We start from the raw sequence: 20550 nt of genomic DNA on the forward strand, positions 1-20550 counted from the left end.
TAAGGGAGCACTTTTATGCTCTGCATTTAACTGTGTGTTGGAAAACATGTCTTGTTATAGAACTAACACCCTTGATGTCATGGTGTAAAATGTCCTACGCAAATTTGGTAGTGAAAGCATGGTGTTGGCAGCTTAGTGTTAAAGGGGTCATGAAGAGATTTAAAAAAAAAATTGTGTTGTGTGTGCGCTTATAACCGTGGAACCTTGATAAACAAACAATTCATACCCGTTTTGTTGCCCGATATCGGCAAATAGGAAAACAAATGCAGTTACGGTTTCACCGAGGCTTTCCTCCTTAACTTGTGAAGTGACGTTTCAGTAAGTCAGTAAGAAGCCAATCATAGTTCTCCCTTGCCTGCACAATATGTCAGCATAGAGCGGGCTTGCAAAGGGTCAGATAAAGCTACAACATCGGCGCCATGATAAAACTCGCCCTGCAACTAAATGAGAGATGTCTGATCTGTGATACGACTGATCAACATGGTCAAACTTTCAGTCAACAACGCGGGCGAGTGGTGCAGGCAGAAGTAACTACATTTAATCTAAACTGGGCATTCGTAAACTGTTTACGATATTTCGCAAGAGTCTAAACTGTAGTTTTGCTAGCCGATATTTTTGTGCAAGTTTGCCGACGTCTGTCTCACGTAGCCTGTAATGCGAGTTGCGCGAACGTGAAACTTCTGACCTGACGAGATAGATGACCGAATGCTTAAAATGAGAATTTATTACATAAACACGTTTATCAAAGGAACTTTGAGTAGTCTGAACTTAAAACCCATCCATCATTTACTCATCAAGCGCAAAAATAACTAGCGAGAAGCAGCGATACAGCGCCGAGTCCCACCATCACGCAGTTCGACGATTGCTTTCCTGTTTCCTGTAATAAACAATGCTGTTAACGCTGTTTCATTGATTGTATACACTCCCCTTTGGCTTACTGCAGAAGCGTTCAACAGTAAGTTGGCGGTTAAAGCTCTGAGTTGATTAGAATTCATGAAAACGCGACAGACTTCTAGGTTACAAATGCGATGAGGCTTTTATGCAGCAGTTTTTCGCTGCGCGCGCTTCTCACATCGATAGTGTAGTGGATAAAGGGTCTGAATAGGCTGGCCGTAACGTTGGACTGGCCAGGAGGCCGCAAGTTCGAATCGCACAGAGGGCACTTTTTTTTTCTTTTCTTTTTTTTTTTTTTTTTTTTGCTTGAGCGGTTTTGTGCCATTTCAGAAAAAAAAAAGGTAAGATTCCGAATAAAATTCAGCAAGAGAACATGAGATTCAGCAGGGAAACTGGCTACAAACTTACAAACTGTACAAACAGCCAGTAGGTCTGAGTTCTGCTGCAATGGTTGCCAGACAACTAAAGCGGTCATGACACCGCTCACGTGGATAGAAAACTGTTTTTTGGCATTGAATAAAGGATCCATTATTTTTAAAATATCGTGTTTGCAGCTTTGCAGAACAATATGCACAAAGAACGTCGAACGCGTTGAACTCTCGAATGTACTTGACATGACGTCACTCTAGTTGTGCTGCCGACCGACGACGCACGCATAGTCGCTTGCGATGCGCCTCAAAACGAGAATTTCAAAGGCGCCTCCTAAATTTCAGAAGCAATGAATTGTGAAAATATTTGAGAATAATGTTCTTAAAAGGGTGTTCAATTAGACAAAATTAAGCAAAGACAAATGCATTTTCTCTTCACGACCCCTTTAAGTATATAAATGGGAGCACACTTTCAAGAAAGTGGTTTTAATGGCTTCTACTTAGCATACACTACAGTGTTAAATTAACCTAACAAAGCAGTTGTGGTAAACGAGCGACACAGTGTTGCCAGCATTCTTGCAGTGCACAATCATGCATTTTTATAGACGTGCAGGTGACTGGGGGCAGTTCATCCCTGTGGATAAGGCCTTGGATGTGAAAGAGCTTTGCTTGAGGTTTTGAATGATACAGAAAGGCTAGCTGCATTTTCTACAAGTGCAGGAAGGCATTCGAAATGTGGTGCTGCCCTATTGTTTGCGCATTAAACTTTCGGAGAATACTTATCTGGCTACGCCAGGTACTATTTGCGTCACACTGGAAGAAATCCTGTGGGTGTCAGTGTACAAGAATGAAGTGTGAGTTGTGGTTAGACAGGTCAGATGAGCAAATATTTGAGGAAAAGGTGCAAGATGTGCTGTGTTGTTCCCTTTTATGCTCACCGTAGCCCCTTTTCTGACCCCGGAGGGAATTAATGAAGTTGTGGGCCAGGTGCCAGAGTAAACTGTCTTTGTTTACCCTGTGTACTAGTGCACAGCCGAACTGGAGAAGTGCTATATTTAGAGCAGTCTTCCTTTTCTGTTGTTTGATGGGTTGATGAGCACTTTGTAGTAACAGGCTAATGATATGCTAACTCTGATCAAGCCTGAGTAACAGGATAATGATATGCTAGCTAACCGATAAAGCCCAGGCCTGGACATTTGCACTCGAAAGAACTGCTTCTGCCTGCTGATGCTGTCAGTTGCAGAGTTTGCCGTGCGAGATTGAATGACTGAATTACTATGCCAGGCATAGCTTTTTTTTGGTTAAAATGATCTAAAGTCTGTATAATATTTGCGTATCTGTAAACTGCTTTTAAGTGTGTGTTGCTGCTGGGTAACAGGGCCCCATCTCATTTCAAATGCCATGGTCCCATTTATTTCTTTTTTTTTTACGTGCCTGCTGTGGACTTGGCTGAAGTTTCTTTTTTTAATTGGATATTTCGAATGTAGAGTTTAAAGCCCCTTCTTGAAGGGCCCCCCAAGAAGTTATTTTGCTGTGCTTGGTAACATTATTAGTGGCGTAAACAAAAAGCGATCTCCAGGCTTTCATACTGCCATTTAATTTTCGCAGCAAGCAGTCTCTGTCATGTATGTTGTATGCTACATGGGCCTCAAGGCTTCTGTAGCAGGATTCAAGCTTTGAGCTCATTTCGCACATTAGCTGGCCATCTTAAAAGAATAAATTGTCCAGAAATTTATTGTTCAAGTACCTTTTGTCATGCTGTTCGTGCCATGGCGTTGGGAATCGCTAAAACTGCTTTTGCATCACTGACCTCCACGGGTGCAGTTCACTTGGTGCAATCCCTATTCCGTTTTTCGATCATCCATGTGGAAAAAAAAAACCCGATTCTTGCAATAACTTTTGGGCCTAAAAATGTGTTGTAATACATTCTCTTAGCTGCGACAATTTTTTTCCTCTGTGTACTAAAAAATGGGCGTGTCAATGGGTATTCAATTCAGTGGGTATTCAAATGGCATGTGAGCGGGCACTATATTTTAATTATGGCACCTTGTTCACTGCCTTGGCCATCTCACTCCACCACAGAAGAGTAATCCTTTGGGGCTTGGCCCTTGCCCACTGTGTTGCCTGCGAGCTGACCTTCCTCCACACCTTGCTGTGCACAACACGTTTCCCCTTGGTCACTGATTTCTCTTGCAAATTTTCGTTTTGTGCAGTGGGCTGTCACAAAAATTACAGCTAAGGAGTAATGTTGAACTTGCCTTGTAAATATGCTTTCAACTGAAGTAACTGTGGCACTCAATGAAGCAAGTGGAGCACTTTGCTGTTTTGAAAATTTTTGCTTGAAGTAAGCTTCATTCTTTCAATTTTTTTAATGGTTGCTGATGCGGTTGTCATAGCAGCTGCATTTCAGCAGCTCCGCGCTTAAGGGTATGTTTGCCATTGCAGCTGGTTGAATGCCCCAGAGCTAAGTGTGACATGCATCAGAAAACAGTGACACTTGAGGGGTAAGCAACACTTTAAGCACGATGCAGGTGTGCACGCAATCTTTTCCACCATTGGGCAAGTGTTAAGCAAACTGGACAAATGTGAAGGCATTTACATGCTCCTATGTCTTTTCCCCCCTTTTTAACTTTGTTTTAGGGCACCTATTCACCTTACTTTGGGAGTCCCCGAACACCATATCGTTTCAAGGTGACACGCTTCTTTGCGGCTGTTCTTTCTTTTTTTGGTTGCTCTCTCATATTATTTCTGTTGGGCCTGGTGCAATGTTGAGCACATGCTGCTTGTCTTTATGATGTTTGATTTTATTTACCGCTGCACAGCCCTGTTCGTTGAATAGTGTCGTGGCATGTGTGTCTGGTAGCACAATACTATTGCACTCAATATGACCTGTAGCGTGCAAGTGCATGACAGAGCACACACAGGTTGGATAGCGGCGCCAATGACCATTAGGTATCCAAATGGAGGAGAAGGGTCTCGCCATTGCTGCAACAATCAGCACCCCCACACCTGCTTGCATTCCGTTGCTGGTTCCAGTTGCCCTAGTTTTATTTCTGTTTTTTGTTCAATATTTGGTGAATGTGCACATGACGCTGAGTTGCACACGTTGTCATGAATGATTGAGTTCAACTTTTTATTGAGATTTCCCCGCCAAAATGTGCGTTTCGGTGAGGTGAGCAATGAAAAGTTTTGCTACAATGAGCTTGTGGCAAGAGGATAGCAGGTTTTGCAGGCACCGAGGGTAATTAAAAGCACACAAAAATGATAGCGTGGGCAGGAATGGCAAAGACAGACTCACGTGAACAGACACAATCCTACACAAACCACTGTCCTCCCTTGTGCAGCACACACTGGCACATGTTCGCATGTTGTCTGTCACGCCAAGTGCAGCAGTACACATCGTTCTAGCTCAGTGTGAATGTGTATGCTATAAAAGCGACTTACTGCACAGAGACAAGAATAAAAAGGAGGGAGGCGGGAAGAAAAGAATAAAGCTCGGAGCACAGGACTCTTGGACTTTCTTATAACTTGGATTGTGTGTGTCCGGTGTTCTAGCTCTGTTCTACGTGTTCTTCGTTCTACCTCCACGTCACTTCTCTCGGTAATGCACCACTAGTGCACATTGCTTTAATTATACACAGATGCTGTCACACCACCGCCTGCATGCTCAGAAATTCCGGAACAGTTTGCCCGCAAGACTACTGCAATTAAAAAAAAAAAAAAAAAACGTTAATACTCGGCCACGCTGCACGATCCCACTGTCCACCTGGCGCATGATGCACTTCAGTATCTTTGCAGTCCAATCTGCAGCAGCCACATTTTTATGTTGCAAGGTGCACTTTACCTAGTACTTCTTAATACTTCCAGGCTTTGTGGTGATGCAATATGCATTTCGAATTTGCCACAACTCTCTGGCGCATTGCATTTTGTCCTAGCTCTCTCTATTCATAGGACAGAATTCTGTTGTGTATGACATTGATTTTTTCTATTGTTTTTTCAGTCTGGTTGTTGTTAGCAATTCAGGAACACTTTACCATTTTGTGCATAGTATTGTTTTTGGTTTCAGCCAGACGCGACGGTTCCGGTTGATGAGCAGCTCCTGATGAAACTTTGTCTTCAATTTCCCACGGTAGAAGAAGGCCACATCTTTACTCTATTGAAGCAGTAAGTTGGTCATTTTTTGGGCATGTTACGTGGCAGATGACCTGATGTGGCATTCATCTGAGCCACGTCAGGTCTCTTCTGCCGAGTGAGCAGGATGTAAAAGGTGCACTTTTGGTTGATAATGTGCACGCACCTAGCAGCAATCAGAGAGCTTGCAAGCCACAGAACATTGAAATTTTAATGTTCTGTGGCTTATGGCTAAAGCTGCCTATGTGTTGTAGATCAGGATTGATCTACAACACATGATGTGTTGTAGATTGATTGATTGATGATTGATGTGTTGTAGATCAGGGATCAGACTAGTACTACAGCAGCCCCTTAGGATCCATAAAAATAATTCACGCTGAACTCTCGAACGATTCTATTTTCTTAAAAGCTTTTTATTCATTGTAAAACAAGGCTAAGAAAAAGGATGGCAAGTCAAAAATGCGGGCAACAAGTATGTGCTGAATAGTCATACAGTCAGTGCATCGTGTCCAGAGAAATGCTTGGTTTTAGTGTGTTGAAGCAGGAAAGAGTAGGGAATTTAACAAACATTCTGGGATGTGTGTATAGCCAAAATATATTTGTCCTGCAATTAGTAGTAGCTAGTACGTATACTCGTGTTAAAATTAGGGGCAGTACATGCTGATAAGTGGGAACCGCGCGAAACGTGGAACATGCCCAACTTGAGTAGGGGGCAAGACAACGCCTAGTGGCCTTCAGTTGCGTCTTTCAGACATGGAGAAGCTAAAGCACGGTGGGTTAACCCCACGTGCCCTTGTCGCTTACTTTGGGAATATTTGGTTCCACCTTTTTGGAGATTATGATTGCAGAGAAGGTGGTTCACTCGTTTGCGTTCATTGACTGCCAGCTGTAATGGTGCAGCATTGGCACAACCAGCTGTGAGCTTGGCCGCTTTCCTGAGCCTTCTCTCCCTCCCTCTCCCCTCTCATCACCAGGTACCACAATAGGGACAATGTGGTGGTGAGCGCTCTTCTGGCTGAAGGCCACCCACGTGCCCAGACGCACCCCAATGCCCACGAGCACTTGCCTCCAAAACTACTCAAGGTTCTCTGCTGCTCTCTTGACATACGCCAATCTTGTTTGACACAGCCACGCAGTAGCCAGATGTCAGATGTCAGATGTCACAGCTGTGCTGTTATGCCGTAATGGGTGACAGTGAAGCAATTGCATGGGGAAATTTCAGTGTATTCTAGTTTCAGTGTTTGCCACTTCACTGATAATGTTAATAGTTAACCCTAATAAATTCACTCGGTATCTCAAGGCAACTATAAATGATATATGGTAAGGATCTGGGAAGCTGCTGTTTTTCTTATTTCACATATATTGGAACGAAGCTGCTGCAACTGGGGATCAAACTCTTGAACTCTGAATTTATGGCACAGTGTCCTGGGATGACGGTTCTGCAGAGGTTCCCTCCCTCCTTCGGTTTCGAGGCCCTCCAAAACAGAGCTTTGACAAGCACAAGCTTATCAGATCTCGGCCTTGGGCGGCACTTTGAACTAATAGAAGGGAGGAATTCTTGCAAAATCCTTTCTTTGGTCATTATGCTGCACCGAACTGAAAAACTTCAGTTTCCTTAGTTTAAAGCTCAGTGAACTTTTGCTAGGCTAGCTTCAGGCATTAGAGTGGCCACATTTTCGATAAACGGGCAACATATTAAATAGTTTTTGCCTTTGGTTAACAGGTTGACGAGACCCTCGTGTCAAAACTCCATGGCTTTTTCCCTACGATTGATCAGGAGCAGATAAGGGGGCTCCTCTACAAGTAAGCTTCCTCTCTCTGTTTCTACTGACCGTTAGTAACAGACTTACTTACATGGGCTATTGCAACCTACTGTTGTACAACCAACGCACCTGGAATCAAAAATAGGAGGCGGGATTCACCAAGCAGGTGTGATGCACCTTAGAGTCTACTGCGTGCAGAATTTCCTGAGATGTAACCAAAATACTTTGTGAACCTGGTCCCTGTTAGTTTTACCTTACTTTCACTATATTTGGCAGGTGCAAATGGCTGCGTAGGTCTAATGTAGGGTATGCGCCACCGTTTCTGGAAGCAGATAGCTCCCCGCACTTTCTAATGCACATGTGTCTTCAGGAACGAAACCATGTACGGAACAAAACTGTTTCATAAACGCGTGCGGGAGAGTCAATGTGTGGAGCGTAGACACAAATGCCCGTTTGCACAGCCTTTGAATTAAGCTGTGCTCTACCAGCACCATGACGACACACTGGAACATGACTACGTCCAGCACTGTCGAAGGCAAATTTAGACTTTTTTCTCTATTGGGCATTGCAAGGCTGTAAAACCATTGGTAGCATTGTTTTTACGGGCTAGATGCTGTGATTAATTATTGCTTTCCCATTGTTCGCATGCACCCATCCTGTGCCTAGCTAAGAAACCCGGCAGAGAATGGGTACCAAGCCAGAACATTGCTATACATTTCTGCATGGACCCAGTCCGCCCATAGTTGGTCAGCCATTGTGTTTCATTAACCATTGTAATGTGTTAACATTCTTAGGCTACTTCCCTAGAAATCTGGGTATCTGCCTGTAATGCATGACATATTTAATAAAAGGCCCTTAGGCCCTCCGAAACAAGTATACATAGATGTGTATCTGCAGGAATGAGCCCCTGGAAAGAATTTTAATGCATTCTTTCACAATTCCAACTCAGGATTTTCTGCATTTTCTTCAAAATTATTCATTAGGTGTATTTTGCATGAAGATGGATGTGTTTCTTTGGCAAGTTTTGTTTGTTGCATCTGCTCAGGCTTTCCTAGTTCTTGCAATAAATTGCATTGCAAGCAAGCATACAAAATTGTCACTGTACTTGCTTACAGGTAAAATTAGGGGTGGGGGGGCAAAACAAGAAAGCTGGGACAAGTGTTTGATCGGTCGTGCATGCTTCTGTCACTGTACTGAAGAATGGAAGCAGGGCATCAGCATTTGTTCATCGTACCTGATATCTATTGTCCCTTGAATTGTTATAAGTGGTTCATAGTGCACCACTTTTGTTGCCTGAAAGAATGTTTTTTGTTTTTCTTTTGATGAATGTGAAAGGCAGAAGCTCTTGGGTAGGCATGATTTTCTCGCTCATCAAAGAACACCAGTTAGTCTAAATTAATCTATAGCTCTCCACAACAGTTTGCAGCACAGCTCAGATGCAGCTTTCTTGCAGGAAATTGTAAAATTTCTGTTGCACCGCTGTACTACATCATAATCATGTAGGACGCAGAATGGTTGTCCCTTGCCAAGCAGGCTACAGTAGCAGTGTCTAAGCAGAACTAAGCAGAAGTTTTGCCTGCCTTTGTATGGTGTTCCTTGTTTCTACAGCCCAGTAGAGAATATTGCTCACATGCCAGTTTCGAATTACCATTGGATTGCCAAGGAGAGCATTCCCAGTGCTCGTCATTCAGAAAAATCAGAATTATTCTCAGCTGCACCCTTCGCACCCTCCTGTTTGTTTGCTCCCACTGGTTCACTTCATCGGCAGTGCCAGTTTGCATTTATTGTGAGCCGTGCTGGTGTGCGCAGGCACAACAACCAGGAGCACGAAGTGATCCGGATGCTGGTGTCTGGGCCCAACAACTACATCATCCGTCACCAGAGCCCGGCACCCAGCTCGCCCAAGATGAAGCTGCGCTATCTCAAGCTGCTCTTCCCCGAAGCAGATGAAGCCATGCTCTTCAACATGCTGTACAAGTGGGTAGTGGCCTTCTCTTCTGCACGCACTCCTACCGACAACAGTGGCCAAAGCACGTACTGACACACATTTTTCAGGGGGGGAGGGGGGGGCCTAGTATAATGTGCCCAATCCTGCAGACCTTGGTGCCACGAGGGTAAGGTATTTCTGTGCCTGCTGCATCGCAGTGGAGGGTTTTCTTCCTGGTGTATTCTCAACGTGCAGACATGCGCCCTGTGTGACTAGTCGTCTTCTCTTGTGTCCTCGTTTTATGTGCAGTTTTTTTTTTTGTAATGTACTAACTAGCCCGTTTGTATTCTACTTATGTAGAAACATATATAGAGAGATGTATTCTTACATAAAACTGGGACCAGTTTTGAATGGCTTGCACGTGCTTTAATGGCTTGCATGGCTGTTGTCTCACGTGACTGTATGGATGCATCAGGAGGTATACCGTATTTATTCGAATATAAGGCGGTCACGATTATAAGGCGAGGGGGGAGTTGAAGGACCCAAGAAAAAGAAAAAAGTTTGCACACTAATATAAGGCGAAAAAACAAAAGAAAAAAGGCAACTAAATTCCTTACCTTTCAGCAAAGCAGACACCAAGTAATCATGAACTATCTGCACACAACGGGATTTATTCGAAGCGAGACGAAAGTGCAACTTAGAAACTGTTTTCAGAGGTGGTGGTATCCGAATCTTCCTTGTCACTTGCGCACTCAAAGAGGTCATCATCCTCGGCACCATCAAGAGCATTTGAAATGCAGCACTTGCGGAACGATGCCGCAACCATGGCTTCGGGGATCACTGCCCAAGCGTCGACCACCCACTGGGCGAGCATAGACGGGGACGCCCGCTTCAGACGTCCCGACGGCGTCAGGGCCACAGTGTCAGACGCCATCCATTCGTTGTACAGCCGTCTGACGTGTGCCTTAAAGGGCTTGTTAAGGCAAACGTCAAGCGGCTGTAGTTGACTCGTCATGCCCCCCGGAATGACGACCAGCTCCGTCTGGTTGTCCATGAGCTTCTTCTTCACACCTTCCTTGAGGTGCCCGCGGAAGGCATCGAGCACCAGCATTGACCTCCGGGCGAGAAGTGCCCCTGGTCTCCGGCACCACACCGACTTTATCCAGTCAAGAAAAAGCTCTTCCGTCATCCACCCTTTCTCCTGGCAACGAATGTGGACGTTCTGCGGGAACACCTCGTTCTTTGGCATTCTTTCTGTTCAGGATGATGAAGGGAGGCAACTTCCGCCCATCGGCGGTGCAGGCTAACATCACGGTTATCCGAGCCTTCTCGTTGCCTGTAGTGCGCAGGCTGACTTGGCGATGACCTTTTTGGTGAATGGTCTGGGCCGACGGCATGTCAAAAAAAATCGGAGTTTCGTTGGCATTGCCAATCTGCCGAAGTAGGAAGTCGTGGTCGCGTCATAGGCCGATAACATATCTTTGAAAGGAAATTAGTTTTTCTCCATAGTCTCCTGGCAACTTCTGCATCACGGTGGTCCGCCTTCGCAACGAAAGCCCGGCCCTCTTCATGTACTTCTGCACCCAGCCCCGGCTGGCTTTGAACTTGAGAGCGGGAATGCCATGCTCTCTCGCGATTTCGCGCGCCTTCATCTGCACGATGTCGCTAGCATCTGCCAAACCGCGGCCTCTTCTCTCTTTGACGAAGTCCGTCAGCACTTTTTCTACTTCAGGAAACGCTCCCTTTCGTGGGCCACGGAAAGCCTTCCTCGGCGCGGCGCATGATAAGCGCGATGTCTTCTGTTTGCGCCAACGACGCACGTTGTTCTCGGGAACGTCAAACTTTCGACCCGCCGCGCAGTTTCCAGTGGCTTCCGCCTCTGCTATGACTTTCCTCTTGAAGGCTGCATCGTAGTGGCAACGACGACTCGCCATTGCGCTGGTCGCATGAAACAAGCACAGAGAAAGAAAATCTTGCAGCAGGGACTCCGAGAGCTCTAACTAAAAATGCAAAATGGCGTCCCGACTTGTTTACAAGCTTTGCGGCTACTACTGGCTTGGAACGGCTACTGCTGGTTCAGCTCGTTGACATGGTCGAAGGCGTCTGCTGCCATGGCCTCTGCTGTATCGCGAACTATTCAATACCCTTGCAGTTGCCGAAACTCGGTAATTACTGTCTGCAACTTGTGTTCGTGTAAAATTTTATGCGTTTTATTCTGAAATCTCTTTGTTACATTTCCAACAGTGTCGTCGGGCTCTTTTGAATACTTGGAAATGGTTGGAAGGTGGAAACCAAAACTGTCACACCAGAATCGGCATATTGGGATACTGAGCTTCGAGACCGCACATTTTGGAAAAAAACCTCGCCTAATATTGGAATAAATACGGTACATCCTTTTTGTTACGCAGCTCAATCTTTCAAATCTTTCATCTCTGCTCATGCAAAACCATGTTTTCTTATTCGTTACCCTCCTCCTTTGCTTTCCTTCTCATGGTGCCACCTTCGTTCATTCTCCAATGCACTCTGTGTTTGCTCTTTTCATCCTCTCCGTGTGTGTGGCTCAGCCAGTAGTGTGGAACCCAGCTTCCATCTAACCCAGTCACTTTTGTCTTCCATGGTGGCGAAACAGCGCAGTGTAACAAATACAGAAGAGGAAGGAACCAAACAGAACGAGCGCTGACTATCAACTGAAATTTATTGAAGAGAACCAACACTTTTATACAAAACATTCATCGAGACTACACATGCATACATACAGTTGAACCTTGATTTAACGAAGTCAATGGGACCCGCGAATTATTTCGTTAAATCGGGAACTTCGTCAAATCGAAAGAGCGGCACAAATTTATTGCCAGGTGAAAAAGCTGGTGAATTTCGTCGGCTCGCTTCGTGAACAGCGGGAGCACACACTTCTTGTAGCTGGCCAGTGAAATCAAAGCGTCCTCGGCACCCTTGTGTGCCCCAGTAAGCCACGTCAGGAGGTCGACGGGGTCCATCACCTGGCTTAGTGTGGGCACAAGAGCTTCGACAGTGTCCGGATCGATTGCATCTTCAGATTCCTTTTGTGTGCAGGAAACAAACTGCACTATCTCCTCGTCGCCGAGAACTTCTGTTGTGTCCGTGTCTGCGTCGGCGTTCACCAATTCGTCGAAGTTCTGATCTGAGGCCACCTTGCCGTGCTGACTAAGCTCTTTTTAACTGGGCGATGCCCCTTCTTGCTCGTACTGCGGGCTTGTGGAGCCCGACGCAGCCTCAGGAGTAGAAGTGTGGAAGCTCCATTGGAAGTGTGGAGGCAGTGTGCTACCACTCCTACGCTGACAGCACACTGTCTGACATTCTAGATGCCATAAACGTGGAAAAAACGTCTTTTCTATGCATATTTTTCCCGGATTGCTTCGTTAAATCGGGTTTGGCGATGAAGTTTGTTTCGTTATTTCGAGTTCGTAAAAGCATTAAACCTATGGGCAACTGCGGGAGGAATCTAAATTTGTTTGTTAAATCGGGAAATTCATAAAATCGGGTTTCAACTGTGTTATCACCTAAATGCCACAAAATTGGTCTCGCAAAGCATTGAAAAGGGCACTTGTGCCTACAACTACAGTAATCCCTCGTTAACTCGAAGTTGTAAAATCCGCTGAAAATTTTGAGATAGGCGGAGTTTCGAGTGGAGTGAAATGCTGAAAATTTGAGGCCAGGTCACTAAAATAAGAGCTAGTGCTTGTATCAAAAGCTCCACTGCACAGGGGAGCTTTCGTGATAAAGGCAAAAGAAGTTCGCAGGAAAAACGAATTGTTATTATTATAGAAGAAAGAACTGTGTGATAAATGCCTGCTTTGCGTTCGAATCTGGTCCCACAAAAGCGTTCTCGAGCTGCCCAATGCATTGCATGAATTGTTGGTTGCCACCCCTACATTCTACCTTGTTGCAAAGCAGGCACGGCATCTTTGTTGTTTCAGCCATTACGAGCACTTCTCGAGGCTCCTTGTCGTCTGCATAATCAGCTGCGTCGTCCACCGCTATCCCAATGATGTTAGCGTCAGACAGCATTCCGGTAACGGGGACCTGGGCCTCGTACAGCGCGTACTCCACGAAAATTGCCATTCACGACTGCATTCAGCACATAGTGGGAGCAAAGTGTTCAAACAGAGACCTCATCAGCTGCCTGTGACAGACTTTGCCTTGCGTCCTCTCTGCCAACATTTCGAGATATCCGTGGTCCCCTGAAAAAAACGTTTCAAGGTAGAAGGGGGCAAATACATGTTACTAATGGGATTGTACATGCACGGCAAGAAAAAGTTCAAAACTGTATTTCGAGATATCCTAGTTTGAGGTAACGAGAGATTACTGTACTAACGATCAAGAAAAGTAAACCCTTTTTCGAGTAAACACACACTCAGAAGCATGCATGATGCACTCATCTCCAAGCATGAACAAGCTTATCACTAAACATAAGCAGGATTGGGGACGACTGCATCAGTCAGGCTTCTGTGTGTGTTTGCTCAAAGAAGAGTTTACTTTTCTTGATTGTTAGTAGTTGTAGGCACGAGTGCCCTTTTCAATGTTTTCTGAGACAAATTTTGTGAAATTTAGGAGATAATGTGTATGCATGTGCAGTCTTGATGAATTGTTTGTGTAAAACTGTTTGCTCTCTTCAGTAAATTTCAGCTGGTAGCGCGCATCTTGTTTGGTTCCTCCCTGTTGTGTATTTGTTACACTGCGTTGTTTCGCCACCTCGCCCTACTTTCTATTCTTGTGCACTTTTGTCTGTGTTGTCCTTACCAGCCCTTGTATTGTAGAGGACTTGCCTTATATTCACTGCGGCCACCAATAATTGCTGCATACTCCTGTTGAGATGGCTTGCACGAAAAAGGTCCAGTGGAATGTAAACCATTTGCAGCGTGTCGTATAAAAAAATGTCTCACATCATTTGTTGTTAACTAAAATATCTGGTAGGAGACCTCGATGCTAGCAAAAGTAATGCAATGCGTCTTTGTGTGTTGCATTATATTTTTGCGCATGTGTGTACAGGAGGTGAAGACAAAATAACAAAATACTGTGTAATTCTATAGAAAAGCCAGTTAAGCAAGCTAGTTGGCATGTGCACAGATCACCTCGTTAAGTCGTAAGAAGGAAGTTTTTAAACTTTGGCCTGTCAGTCGTAGTGTATTCCTTGGCAGTGGTCTCATTTTGTCTGGACTTTCGTTTTGGCCAGTTTTACTTTGAGCATTTTTTGCACCATCTCTGGCAGTCTTACTGTGGGAGTGTGTCAATGTGTCAGTGCAATTTACAGTTTTAATCCACACCTACCGATTGAGGGGTTCAAATTTAAACAGCAATGGGTGTCGACTAAAGCAGCTGTGGCTGTCGTTGACTGTTGCCTGCCCTGTGGTTGTTGCAGCTGTGATAACAACGCCCAAGAGGCCATGACGCGGTTGGGGGACCTAGGGTACAAGAAGCGCGACGCACCACTGCCCAAAGGCAGGCCCGCCAAGCAGACAACACCGCCTCCCAAACGGCCCGTCATTGAGGTCCGCAGGCCTTCTCAGGTGGTGCCGCCCACCAAGGCAGACCGCCAGAAATGTGAGTCTTCCATGCCAGCTACTTGCTGACCTTGATGGGGGCTGTTACAGTGAGGGGCCCTAACATAATTTTGCTGCCAGTATTTCTTCATCTCTGTGCAAAACCTGGTCATGACGGCATGTCCATATCACAACATTGCCAAACAACATTGCGCAAACTGACCTGGCCTAGGTTTGCACAGGGCCATGATGCTGGCTGTTTTCATTGTTCTTTTGCTTGGCTTGGGCAGGTCACAGCATTGTGTTGCCCACTGCAGAGTAACTACCCCGACTGTTACAACATGCCGGGGATATCGTTGCTGTAAACCATGGTTGCTCCCAGTGTTCGCGAAAAGGTGCTACTCTCAACAGGCTTTGTGGCCGCGGGAGCACGGGGAAAATCATTGTGAAATTGGTGTATTGTAGTGATAGGAAAGAAAGACTCTGGATATTGTTTTGCTGCGACAAAAAAAAGAAGTAGAGTTGTGTGCCCTTTCTAGTCATTATAGCTGACTCTGCATCCTTCAGCCGTTTGGTAAAGACCATGGTAGCAAGGGTACTCTGACACAAAGCCAGACGGTGAACTTTTATTATACAATTTCCACCTCTTGAATCGTAGCTGAGATGTCTTTCCCTAAGCCAATCTGGGAGGCCTAGCATTGATTTGTACTAATGTGCTATTGTGCCAAGTCGAGGCAAAACAGTAACAGAGTGACATTTTTTTTGTTTTCTTTTCTGCTTTGTGTGGCACGCACGTGTGGGGAGGTGAGCTCCTGAAAAGAATGCTTACGCGCACTCTTCGACCATTCCCACTCGCTGGGGAGCTTCTGCAATATTTTGTTTGCTTTCCTTCTCCCCTAATTCTTTGGCGCCCACAGTGGTGTCGCACCTGCACGAGCAGTTCCCCGCGGTGTCCCAAACGTTGCTCAACATCGCCTTGGAGAGCAGCCAGTTCAATGAGGACCGGGCCAAGCAGTTCCTCCGGGCCATGACCCCACAGGACAGGTACGTCTCAGGGGGGCAGGCACCTCACTTCTCTCAACCTGGGTTGCCGTGGTCTGTTTTGGTTTTAACAGTGACTTGGTTACTTTGAAATCAGGTGAATTTACCTACACGGGCATCTTTTAAAACATCAGCGTGACCAGTCTGCGTGGACTGGCGACGCTGATGTCTGTACTGAGACAAAACGTGATGTGCACTGGTGACAAACTTTATTTGCTGTAATGGGGTGCATTGTGCTAACAAAGTATGAATGTGCAGTTGCTTTGTGGGAAGGCCAGGGAACCCCTTAATTTGAAGACCAGGGTAAGCGCTATAACTGCCAGATACTTTCGGCCATGTTCATGTTCATGACCCATTTTCGTTGGAACTGTGTATGGAGAAGAGCCGTTTTGATGTCACTGTGGTTGAATTTTTTAGCTTATTATTAACTATGTACGAATAGTGATTTTTGCTTTCAGAGGTGGTACAAAGAAATGATTGTTTAAATACTCGAAGTGAAGGGAACGTTTTGGAATGAAAGTGTTACCCTGTGATCGCCAATACCTCGGAGATGTGCATCAGTGGTATGTGTAAAAAAAAAAAAAAAAAAAAAAGTTAACCCTAGCTACATACAGTAATCCCTCGCTTACTTGAACTCTGATATCTCGAAATACTTTTTTTGCCGTGCCTCCCATAGGCGCCATTTATTTGCCCCCCTTAACTCGAAACTCCGCTTAGCTCAAAATTTTCAGCTGATTTTAAAACTTCGAGTTAACAAGGGATTACTGTACTTTGTCAAAACTTTTCTATAACGTAGCGCAAATACAACAACAAACATAAGTAAACTTGTCGCTTTTAACATAGCTGAGGGTTCGGAGGCAACTTCTGTCTCTGAACTTTGAGGACTAAATATTAGTCGAGGCGTACAGTGCAGTCTACATATAACGTTATTCATTATAACCGATTATCGTTATATCTGGACAGGCAAGAAAAAGAACATACGTACTTCCCCAAGCAAGTTCTTAGTTACTCACCGGGTCAGGTGAATTGGGTCGAACAGTGCGAGCCATGGTAAAGAACACTTTACTACAGTGTACATTAATAAGCAGAAAATTATTTAGCTATGCTTAAAATTAAAAAAAGTCTCAAATTTGCATCTGCTTGAGCAGCAGCTCAAGCCTGACGGTTGCTGTGTGCATCGCTTCGAGTTTTTGCCTGCACACATGCGGCAGTCCTTTCAGGTGCACGAAGCCGAACAGTGACTGGATGGTCTGCAGGGCATTTTGTGAAGACATGGGAGCCAGGGTGGTCAAATGCCCCAGTTGCGAGCGGTCTAGAACCACTAGTAAAGCGTCTTCAATGTCACCGTACAGGAGATCTCTAACCCTATTTCGCTGGTCGTCGTGGCCTCTGGTGCCAGCATTCTTGCAGAAATCTCCACCTTTGATGATCCTTGAAATCGTCGACGGCGATAGTTCATATTTTTCCGCGAGGCTTCTAACCTTGGAACTCTGCTGGAAATCCAGATGAATTTGCTGCTTTCCCCAAGAGATTATCGCCTTGCGTCATCACACCTAGTCGGCGCTGTCTTTGCGATTAAGATGATGATAGTGCTTGAATCTTAAGGCTGCATGATGCCCCCGCGTGGATTTTTTCACGCCAGTTCATTTGTGGAACTTGTGACAAGTTTTTGTGTTATTCTCTTCAAATTGTTCCATTTTTTATCAAAATTTCAGACACATTTTTGTGGTAAACACCTTCTGGGCGGCCATAAATATATCGGATAATCATTATATATGGCTTATTTTTACATAGGGGTAATGGGAAAATTACCGTCGTGTGTACCTAAGAACGACCAAATCGTGTCTAATGCATTGAAAACATCCTGCGGGTTTGCGTTCTCTGCGCATTTTTCTCCTTGGCCCGCGGCCAAGGAGAAAATGCGTACAAGCATACAAGTGAAGTCCATACAAAAACAGCATTCAAGTGAAGTCCAGCTTCTTCTGTTGAGAAACTTTACCAGACAGTGGCGCCTCATTGTTCTAATGCTGTTCTCAAAACCAAGTGAGCACCGCTTTGTCAAAATCTGGGAAGGCCACAGCCGTCACTGTTTTGTTTTGTGCACGTGTGGCCTTAAAGAGGCACTAAACTGTAAAAGCAAGTTTGCCTATATTGGTAGCTTAAAGCGTTGTGAACACCAATATACCACTCGCAGTGGCAGCAGTTGCTTATTGACACAGAAAATGCCAAAAGCGTAAAAACAGGTGTCAACGCCCCATCCACTATCGTGCATTACACTTTGTGACATCTGAAACCGTGAATGCATGGTGAAACTGAATTGGTGGAACTTTCTGAAACAAACACAGAGGCAGCAGGGACGTGCAAATGTAAAATAAATGTATGCGGGAACTTTGGCACAAACCACACCATGCACACATCATCAGATATGGTGCGACATCCCAGGCGGTAGGCTGTGTTTCAGTTTCGATTTCATTGAAATGTTTTGCTTTGCGTGCAACTGTAGTCAAAAGACGCATGCATGCGGGTGAACGCGACAGTCTACCGCACCTACTAACCACTAGCACATGTATACTTGACACAGCGAGCGGCAAAATGGTAGAGTGAGGTGCACTCAGTTCCAAACTCATCAACACTATACTTCCTTCCTCCACTTCGGCCACTGACATGGGAAATGATGGCTGTTTTATCTTTTAGTGATAAAAACTTCCGCTTTCAAGCTGGTGAAGCCATCTTATTATCAGACCAAATGTGCTGATTGCCACACGCACAATGCATGCATACATGCCATTCAGCAGTAGCCAGTCAGCCTAGCCCAAGTCGTGGTGTGAGTCACCACCCTGACCATCCATGACCTGGCAATTCAGAGCAACGAAGGATAAATTGTGTTGCCCCCTGGTGGTGTCGCTCTGAGGCTGCCTCCACAGCCGCCTCGTCCACGGTCTTTTTTGTAAACTAATATGGCGACAGCCATGCAAGCGCACTATGGCAGAAGTATACGCAATTTGAGTCTGCAAAAAATTCATTTCAGCACTTTTTGGACACTGTTAGCCTCAAATGGGTATATAACATGCCGACCGGACTTGTGGCAAGTTTCTTTAATATGGAATAGCTGTACAAAAGCATTTCATTGCTGAGAGATATGAAATACTGGGGCTTCTATGGACATTCGTTAGAGGTCCGAAAGTATTTCGCTGTCGTGGGATTTCATTATCGAGGAGTTTGACAGTACTATTATGGTTTTTATTACCATTATTATTGCGATTCTACAAAAGTACAAACTTCAGAAAGTTTATCGTTATCCTATTTTGCTTAACCTTTCACTGCCATTTTTTTTTTTTTTTTTACGGGTTCTTATTAGCTTGAGGTTTTTTTTTTTTTTCTTGTTGTTAGTTCCTTGGAAATTCTATGCTACTAATGCAGCGTGATGCTCTGAAGGACACTGACATTTTTATGCAGGATAATCTTGTCTAAAAAAGTTTGCATAGATTACTAATGTTCAGGGAACTAATTAACACTTGCTCTGAGCTTTGCTGCTGCGGTACCAGGCAACTAGGTGAGGGTGAAACGGCTGCTTCGCGTGTGCCTTATCACCCAGTAGCGGCTAGGCCATCTTTGCATGCTGTTCAGTGCACTATGTGACTAGGCAAGGGTTTACCGAAGGACTGATAAATAAAAACACTGGGCTGATGGAGTTTACAGGAAGGAAAACTAGAGGGCACATGTTCGCATGATGCACACTCCCGAAACCGCTGCTTTGCAGGCTGCCTGCACTGGGTTCCTCAGTCTCACCATCGATGGCATTCCCACTAGGCTGTCTTAATTAAGCTCTAGCGAAGGGATGAGTCCAATCATGTAGTAGATATAGCTAGATGGCAGGGTGTGAAATCTCAAGCAAAAGCAAACTTTTTTGAGACACTTTGTGCATAGTTTTTGCTTTCGCTCATAATAACTAGATTTGAAGTGTTAAACATGAGTCAATTTTTGATTTTTTAATTAAATTATTTAATTTTTTCAGCATTATTAGCAGTTATGTCTTGTTGCACATGGTCCATGTCATTAAATTTTAACAGTTGCGCTACAGCAGTTGTCCTTCCAGTGTTAGTCATTTTTTGAATAATGGGGTTGCAGAAATCAATGCTTTGAGATAACTGAGCAGAAAATAAAAACAGTCTCTCACAAACTTTCTCTTCAGTACAACCACACTGACTTATCTATGTGGTCGTCTCCATGATCAATTTTTGACTTGCGTGCTGTTTGCCTTGCTCCCTGAGCCTCGCTCATGATTCGCCGCACTGCTTTCTCAGCAAATTAGATTTAACACCTGTCAGTCTCCCTCAACTGCTGCATTGTGCAGTGCCCCAGTGAAAGACCTAATGATTCTGAGGCATTGTCAACATAGTGCTTCCATTGTTGAAAGTGCAGACAGCATCCATTATGGCTATTTTGAGAGTTGGCAGTCTGTTAAACACATTTGTTTATAGCGTGCTCCCAGGCAGCATTGAAGACTCGTTTTGGACTTTGTGTTTTGCAATAAAGGAATTTTTCAGGTAACCGAAAGCTGCTGGTAGACATGTTATGTTCATCTTGCCAAAGCGCGTGTCTGGCTTACAGAGTTTCGCGCAGGATGGGCTAGAGGGAAAAGGCATATTTTGATTTGGTAAACTCACTGAATAGGAGGGGGCAGTGTCTGCCAAGTTGTCTGCGCCTTGTGGAAAGTATCCCAGCGGGTTGTCACTGCCGTTGTTGCAGCCGTCCCCTGCTTGGGTCCGAGGCCATCCAGCCAGGGGTGCTGGTGAAGAGCACCCCTCCCGTCCCGCCCCGAAGCCGCCACGCCTCCCCAGCCCAGACTGACGGCCTCGCCCTCCTCACCAAGTCTGCACCGTCCACCAAAGGTTGGCAGGGGCCAC

At 45.1% G+C, this 20550-nt stretch overlaps 1 protein-coding gene across 1 annotated transcript in view; it reads left to right on the plus strand.

Annotated features, from left to right (window-relative positions):
- Window positions 1-20550, plus strand: part of LOC144144453 (uncharacterized) — a 61313-nt gene that overhangs the window by 8838 nt on the left and 31925 nt on the right. The window contains exons 7-14 of the mRNA XM_077675906.1: window positions 3903-3953; window positions 5329-5426; window positions 6368-6476; window positions 7117-7196; window positions 8966-9133; window positions 14482-14663; window positions 15520-15646; window positions 20393-20535. Coding sequence (XP_077532032.1) covers window positions 3903-3953; window positions 5329-5426; window positions 6368-6476; window positions 7117-7196; window positions 8966-9133; window positions 14482-14663; window positions 15520-15646; window positions 20393-20535 — 958 coding nt within the window. The remainder of the gene's footprint in view (window positions 1-3902; window positions 3954-5328; window positions 5427-6367; window positions 6477-7116; window positions 7197-8965; window positions 9134-14481; window positions 14664-15519; window positions 15647-20392; window positions 20536-20550) is intronic.

The sequence above is a fragment of the Haemaphysalis longicornis genome, unplaced genomic scaffold (assembly GCF_048455015.1).
Source record: "Haemaphysalis longicornis isolate Haplotype H1 unplaced genomic scaffold, Haemaphysalis longicornis Haplotype H1 scaffold_1, whole genome shotgun sequence".
Taxonomy (NCBI): Eukaryota; Metazoa; Arthropoda; class Arachnida; order Ixodida; family Ixodidae; genus Haemaphysalis; species Haemaphysalis longicornis.